This window comes from Crocodylus siamensis, chromosome 1 (assembly GCF_052110815.1).
Source record: "Crocodylus siamensis isolate JL-2025a chromosome 1, ASM5211081v1, whole genome shotgun sequence".
In the NCBI taxonomy this organism is placed as follows: domain Eukaryota; kingdom Metazoa; phylum Chordata; order Crocodylia; family Crocodylidae; genus Crocodylus; species Crocodylus siamensis.
Window position 1 is genome coordinate 367,299,087 of NC_143395.1, and position 8,258 is coordinate 367,307,344.

At 48.3% G+C, this 8,258-nt stretch overlaps 1 protein-coding gene across 1 annotated transcript in view; it reads right to left on the minus strand.

Annotated features, from left to right (window-relative positions):
• Positions 1-7,822, minus strand: part of KPNA3 (karyopherin subunit alpha 3) — a 91,636-nt gene extending 83,814 nt beyond the window's left edge. The window contains exon 1 of the mRNA XM_090026119.1: positions 7,662-7,822. Within this exon, the coding sequence (XP_089882245.1) occupies positions 7,662-7,742 (81 nt within the window). The 5' untranslated portion in view covers positions 7,743-7,822. The remainder of the gene's footprint in view (positions 1-7,661) is intronic.
• Between the last annotated feature and the right edge of the window lie 436 nt (positions 7,823-8,258).

An 8,258-nucleotide genomic window follows, 5' to 3' on the forward strand; every position in this document is an offset into this window, starting at 1 on the left:
CCTGACCTCAGCTCTCCACCAGGGAGCATTCCCAAGGGCCTGGCCAGGCCAGCCTGCCCGCAATGACTCCCCCCCACCCCCCTGCTCCTCTCTCCCCCCTCTCATCACAACATGCTTAACAAGAAAAAACAGATCACAAGTATAAAGGCAGTACATGAAGTTTTATTTATTGTCATCAGGTTTTGAATTTTTGGAAAACCTGGTATTTACTGTAATAATCATAAATGTTGCTTTTTTTTAAGACTGTATTAAATATGCAGTGCATTTTTAATACAGTTAATAATTGTAAATGCGCCCCCCTCCTTTTCTTTTTGTGGCATGCTGGCACTCAGGCACCTTACAAGGTAGACATAGTGGGTTTTTCGGTACTCCAGCCAAAAAACATAGCCTACCCCTGCTCAAAATCCTCTCTGGTAAAGCAGCCATCTCCTACTGCCACTTAATGTAATTAACCTTGTGGCTCAGGCAATAAAAATCCATGTCAGACAGAAGGTTCAGCATTCAAATCCTGCTGATTCATGGTTGGGATTTTATAGTTGCCTGAAAGAGGTAATACATTTTTCAAAAGGCTAGAAGTTGCATACAGATGTAAAAAAAAAATTGAAGTTGCGGAGTGAAACATTCAAAAGTTTAAGTACCACCATGCAATACAGTTGCCTATGCAATCTTATTTCTGGTCTGTTACGCATAACTATTCTGATTAAACAATTAAACTTTATTTTTCAGTCACTCATTCAGTGCATAGCACAAGAGAACTAAATTCAGATTATATGATCAGGCCTATAAATGCCAAATTCAAGTTTATTTAGGAGTCTGTTACGTAAAACTTAATGATTCCTCCATACACTACATTCACAGATGCTGGCTGATAATAGGTGGACTGACAGACTTAAAATTATAAATTGGACAAAAGTTGATAAAATAGAACCTGTGCATATGTGCTTTTTATGGTTCTAAATAAAAATGAGGGTAATGGACCAAAAGCAAATAAGAGGTCAAGAAGGGGCAGAAGATGGTTGACAGTAACAGCAAAGTTAATAGAAAATAACGTAGTTGAGAGATTGCCATTACAGAGCAAGAAATCTCAATGCCCTAATACAATTTTTAATAACTAAATTCAGTTTAGATTTCACTAACAACCTAATGAGCTACAATCTTTCATAACTGCTTTAATTAGCCTAATTACATCTAAAATAAATTTGATTAAGGTGTGCATTTATCCGAGTGGTTTGGATATTTTACAGAACAAGTTTAAGTATAAAACAGCAGCCTGCAAACCATGCCAGTGGCTGTCTGAAACTTAGGAACTCACAATCATAAGACCCTCTAAACAAGGAATCAGGTGTTTTTATGTATATGGAGAAAAAGGAAATCTGATTTTTTTCCCCAAATATGGAGACTAGGAGACCCCACAAAGCTTGTAAAATTAATTTATTTGGGTGTTAACCATAACAAAAACTAGAGTTATAATTAGTAAAAAAAAAACCCTCTAACAATTGCTGTTTGGAATACTAATCAAATGATTTTGAGCACCATTTTTGGAGATACTAGCAACAGTGCATTTCAAATTAAATTATTATCCTATATATACAGCCTACATAGCTTGGAAACTAATATGGAAATAAAGACTATTCTGTGCCACACCTGAAAACCAAGACAGACAATTTTCCATTCTTCACAAACAATGGAATGGTGAAGTTTGTGGACCCACTAACCACAGCTCCTCTCAACATACCCCTTTTCTGACCCAACAGAAAGAGCACTGCAAACTTGTCTATGTGATACACAACGTATTACAATCACCCATGTAATGTTGCTAGACCTGGACCCTTCTCTACACTAGATGCACTAGCTTTGTCCAGTCCCTTTACTTCTACCAAAAAATTAAGAACAAGCCCGGTTATAACAAGATAGTGTTATATGTAGCATAGCAGAGCCAAGAACTTATCAAATTTTCCTTTTTTAAACACATAGGAAGTAAGAAGGCGGCACTGGGTAATGTGGGGTCCCTACAGGATAGGCTTGGCAATCTGGTGACTGCAGCAAAAGAAAAAGCTGACCTCTTTAACGAATTCTTTGCCTCCACATTCCTGAACAGCGATTGGGACATCTACCCTACTACAATTGCGGATGGATCCAGGGGAGGCACTGCCATGCCCAGGGTCAGGGACAACCTAGTTAGGAAACTTTTGGAGGGGCTGGACATGTTTAAATCAGTAGGTCCAGATGCTCTTCACCCGAGGGTGCTGAGGGAGTTGGCGGGGGCACAGCAGGCCCCCTGGCATGGCTGTATGAGCATCCGTGGGGCACTGGTCAGGTACCAGAGGACTGAAAAAGAGCCAACGTGGTCCCATTTACAAGAAGGGGAGAAAAGAGGACCCCGGCAATTATAGACCAGTCAGTCCTACTTCAATCCTTGGGAAGACCTTTGAGAAAATTATCAAGGAGCACATATGCAAGCGCCCAGCAAGGGACGTAACACTCAGAGGCAACCAACATGGGTTCACTGATGCCAGGTTCTGCCCGACTAACCTGAGTTCTTTTTATGATCAGGTCACAAAGTTCCTGGACAAGGGTGTCAGGGTGGATGTCATCTTCCTGGACTTTAAGGCCTTTGACACAGTTTCCCACCACATTCTCTTTAAAAAAACTAGGTGACATTAATGCCTGCATAGTCAGATGGGTGGCAAATTGGCTAGATGGTCGCACCCAGAGAGTGGTGGTGGACAGGTCATTTTTGACCTGGAGGGATGTGGGCAGTGAAGTCTCCCAGCGCTCAGTCCTGGGACCTATACTGTTCAACATCTTTATCAGTGATCTGGATGTGGGTGTGGAATGCACTCTGTCCATATTCACTGATGACACCAAGTTGTGGGGCAAGGTGGGTATGCTGGAGAGGAGGGACAGAATCCAGCTAGATCTAGACAAATTACAGAGGTGGGCAGATGAGAATAAGATGGAATTCAATGCAGACAAGTGCAAGGTACTGCATCTAGGGAGAAAGAACCAGCAACACACCTATAGGCTAGGGAATACCCTTCTTGTCAACACGATGGCAGAAAGGAGTCTTGGAGTCATTGCTGTCTCCATGACAGACATGAGCCACCAATGCGAGGAAGCAGTCAGTAAGACTAACCGCACCTTGTTGTGCATCTACAGATGCATCACAAGGAGGTCCAGGGAGGTGATCTTTTTCCCCTCTATGTGACATTGGTCAGGCCACAGTTGGCATACTGCATCCAGTTCTGAGTGCTGCACTTCAAGAGAAGTGTGGCTAGCATTGAAAGGGTCCAGAGGAGGGCCACTCGCATGGTCAAGGGGCAGCAGGACAGGCCCAATGAAGAGAGGCTAAAGGGCCTGAACCTATTCAGCCTCCACAAGAGCAGGCTGAGAGGGAATCTCATGGCTGTTTACAAGCTCGCCGGGTGGACCAGTGGGAATTGGGGGAGGCTCTGTTCCCCTGGGCACCACTGGGGGTTACTAGGAATAATGGCCACAAATTGTTAGAGTGAAGGTTGAGGCTGGACATCAGGAGACATTACTTTACAGTTAGGGCTCTGGAACAGGCTCCCAAGTGGGGTGGTACTCTCTCCTACCTTGGAGGTCTTCAAGTGGAGGCTGGACAGATATTTGGCTGAGGGGATATGACCCCAGCATCTGCTCCTGCCTGGGGCAGGGGGTAGGACCTGATGATCTGTTTAGGTCCTTTCTGACCCTAAGTACTATGATACTATGAACAAAATATGAATAAACTACCATTTAAAGGAATAAGCATCAGAACAGTTAGTACTATGAAAATAAATTATTTTAGAATATTTAATAACCAGCAGCTGAGTAGGACCTAAGGAAACATGGTTTCTAACTAAATGGATTCCGTATTCGTTCAGCCCTGGTTAGATGAACGTCAACAGTATACAATCTTCAAGCAGGTGATACAGGCTGCACTTTGTTCAACAGATTTGACTGGAAATTAGGGGTGCATGGATAAAGATTTTGTTGGCCAATACCAATAGCTGATTATTAACCAGCCATATCAGCCAATACCGATCCAATAACCAACATTTAGTAATAACGCTTGTCAAATAAGCTTTAGTTCAAGCACCCCCTTTCTAAGTGTGGGGATGCTGATACAGGAGACACAGCAGCACTTTACTAATTAAAACGCTGTTCCGCCCACCCCTCCCCACACACTCCTGGAGCACATGTACAAGTGCCCTGTGCCCACTGCAGCCCCAGCCCTTCTATCCGAGCCTGCGGACAGCTGCCTAAGTCTGAGACTGCCCAGGGCTGGGTGGTCTCTGGACACTTTAGAGCGGATTGCAGAGTCATTTTAATTAAAGCACCACCCCCCACTCCCAAAGGCTTCCTTCCCACTGGAGAAGGACTCTGCCACACACAGCAGGCAGGAGGGGGTAGAGTGGGGAAAGGGAGTGGGGTGGGGGAGTAGATGCCCTGGCCAGGCCCTCCGCTCCCACCTCTGAGGCACAGACCCCCAGGCACCGTGGGCTGAGTCACGCTGGGCCGGGTCAGGCAGCTCAGTTCTGCCCACCCTTGGACACCCTAGTCACTTCTCTGGTATTCAGCACCTTTTACAGTGTTCATCCTGGCCCCAGCCTGCAGTCTGTGACAGCCCCTGGGACACCGTGGCAGCTGCACTCCTGCCCAGCCCGGCCCACCAGTGAAGAGATAGGAGTGTATCCGGGGTCACCCCGGCTCACAGGAGAGAACCCAGGCATTGGGGGGCTATGGCATAATTAAATAATCGGAGAACATTATTGGCTAAAAAAAGCCAATAATGTTCATTTTCCTTTTAATCGGTGCTAATCCGATACACAACCAATATATCAGTGCACCTCTTTTGGAAATAAGGTATTTAACAGTTAAGATTTCCTAAAAAAAAAAAAAAGCAATATTGTAAGGTAGATAAATCAGCACATATGAGTCCAACTGTCCAACATCCAGAATAGTTCATTTTTCTACTAATGTTACCTTACAAAGATCTCAGCTCACTGACCATCCCAAATGATCAGTAGTATTCCTCCTGGCTTCTGGAGTTCCTCTTTTGTTAAAAAAGTTATCTACAAACATAAAGGCAATCATTTTGGAAGAATTTCCTATATTATATAAAAAGCACCTTCACTGTGGCAAAAGGCTCAAAGCAAGCAATTCTCAACTAAGAGAGAGAACGCAACAAGTTGAAGACTAACTTGTGCCCCCTACCCTTCCTGATCTTAACTACCTCTCCTCTAGTCAATGACACCACCACCCAGTTGAATGAAATGGACTGCAATTGATCTACTTTAGAATTAGAGTTAGACTTTAAGGTGCCACCCTTACAGCTGTTACTCAATTATACTAGTTCCCAGGTCCATAGCCATATCACAGGATGTAAATCCTTTGCCTGGCATACAATTCATTTTACACTGCAATAAACCCGCAAGTCAGCACCTTTTGTTCAAAAAAACAGTTCAACACATGTGGCATTCCCTAGAGCAGGGGTGTCAATCATTGGGCCAGCAGGCCACATTTGGCCTATGGAGTCTCCCTATCTTGCCCACCAGACTGCACAGTTGGACCCTTTGGTTCTGTTGGGCATGGCGATCAGTAGTAAGCTTGGCTTGCTGCCATCAGACTCCGGTGTTCCTCCTGCCCCCACCAGACCTACAGCGCCCACCCTGCACCACAATGGCTACTGAGGCAGCCCTCCTGCCCCAGGTTGGATCCAACCTGCAAAGAGCCCTGCAGTCCAGATCCAGCCCAGTACCCCATTGTGAACAAATACCCCTGCCCTATACTAAACTAACTCATCAAGTCTTTTAAAATAATCCCAGCAGATACACTGGTATAACAACTGGTTAAAGCAAAGCTACTGATGAGGGTACTTCTACTACCAGTCTCAGGACTGACCTCCATGTTAAACAGGAAAACAAATCAGGAAGCCAACAGTTAACCAGAAATATTGAAAATCACCAAATGTTTAACGTAAACCACATTCTGACTTTTAAGAGTTCTGCTTAAATTGTTTGTTTTTTAAACAGACTAAATTTAATGTAAAGCATTTAACTTTTAAACTGAATATCTAATTTCTTCTGTGAACATAAAGCTTTTTAAGTACTACCATACTTCTTTAGAGAATAATAACATTTGGGGGTACAGAAATTAATGCTGAACAAGCTCTTTTACCACCTTTTAACTCTAATACAGAACCTTTTATACTCCACCAGGGCTAAGTATTGTGACCCTCTGAGCTGGGAAGCTTCAGGGCTAGTCTATTCAGGAAAGCTGACCACAGAATAACCATAGGAGAGTATACCATAATAAGAGCAATTAATGCAGATTAACTACTTAAGAACAGCAGCCACACAAGGGAGGTGCACCAGCATAACTGAAGCTGAATAATTCTCGAGACAGCTATAGCAGTTTCCCCTTTGTAAACAGAAACAGATCCTTTTCTGAGCTCACTAGCCACCAGCTTCAAACAAGTCCATATACCAGGAAGCCTAGATGGCAAGACATACCAAGTGAGGATATCAGCCTGCCCCCACTTAGTTCTCTAATCAGCTCAGCCAGCTGCTGGGAAGACAGAAAATGAAGATCCCGATTTCCCCAGAAACACTGAAGCAAAATCAATATTCTCAATATAGGGAGATGGGAAAAGAGGATGAATGATTTCACAGGGTAAGAAGCAGGCAAGAACCAGTAATGATAGAAGCCAGCTACTTAATCTAAGGGTGGGGTATTTAAAAAAAAATAAAGATAACAATAATTTAGTTACCACTGCTGGTCTGCCAGGCACAAAACCTTCCCTTCACGTGTGCATCCACTTTGCAGAAAGCATGATTTTCCTCAGATTAACCCCCAGCAAGTACCATATACATGGAGACAGAGATTAGTTTCCATTGTGAATGTCATCTGTACAAAGGCACGCTACTGCTGAGCTAGGCCTGCACAGACCGGCCTCCACCCAAACAATAGCAGCAAAAGTGTGAGTTCTACCCCAGCACATAGGAGCTGGGGGGAGGGAGGTGCTGCTTCAGAGCCCACTTTGGACTGAGCTGGCCACTCTCGGGTGAGCGCAGAGCTGTCAGAGCAGGGCACACAGGGCGAGGCTCCGCACCCCTTTCTTTCCGGCAGGTTGACTCTCACTTCAGGGGAGTGGAAAGAGGCTCCTGCTGATCTCAACTGGAGGACAACAGAGGCTCCCCGCCACCCGCTCGGCCTACATACAACGCGAGTCAGGGAAGACACCCGGTGCCACGCAGAGGCCTACCACGGCCCCCACACCCCGCCGGGATCCAGCCCCCTTTAGCGGCCCAGCCGCGGCCTCCCCCGCGGCTGGGAGGGAGGTACCGGGTGGGCGCGCGTTCAGCGCCGCCCCCAGGGTCCGCGAGCGCCGCCTCGAGCGCCCGGAACCACCGAGGAGGGAGGCGACAGCGGCGGCCGCAGGGCCCGGCCGGCAGAGCTGGGGTGGGGAGGGGAGGGGATGTGCGGCCCTGTCCGCACCCCGCGCCCGGCGGCGTGAGGGGGGAAGGATCCGCCCCCCTGCCCCGCGCTGCGCCCGCCCGCGTGACGGAGAATTAAAACCCGGAGGCATTTTCCTAGCGGCCCCTCGCCGCCGGGCCGGACCATGGGAGCCGGCTGGCGGGGTTCGCGGCGCTCACCTCCACGTCGCGACCCTTGTTCTTGAAGCTCTTGATGCGGTGGTTCTCAAGGCCCGCGGCGGCGGCGACGTTCTCGGCCATGGCGGCGGCGGCGGCGACGGCTCCCAGCTCCTGCGAGGCGGCTCCGGCGGCGGTTCGCGGGGGGCGGGGCGCGGACGTTCCGTGACGAGGGGCGGGGCGGGGCGCGCCGTTGGGGGAGGCGAGGGGAGGGCAGCGCCGTTGCTGAGTGACGGGGCGCGCGGCCCCAGGCATGTGACGACGCCCGGACGCAGCTGCGCGCGCTGGCGCAGAGCCGAAGCCGTTGCGGCGGCTGCGGACCACAGGACCCAGCATGCCCTGCGCCCCGCCCCGCGCGCTGACCCCCGAGGCCCCGCGTCAAGCGGCACTTGCTCGCTCGCCGGCCCGGCCGCGCTGCTAGTAAAGAGGGGGAGGGTACTCCGGCCTCAGGCTGTCGCCACACGCCCCACCCCCGGGCCTCCGCAGGGTGCAGCTTGGCCTAGGTTCCTCCCCTGCCTCCCTCCGCTCTCGCTTCACGGGAACAGGCCCCTTATGAGCCGGGTAGTCTCTGGCCCGTAGCTCCCAGTTTGGTTTGCACGG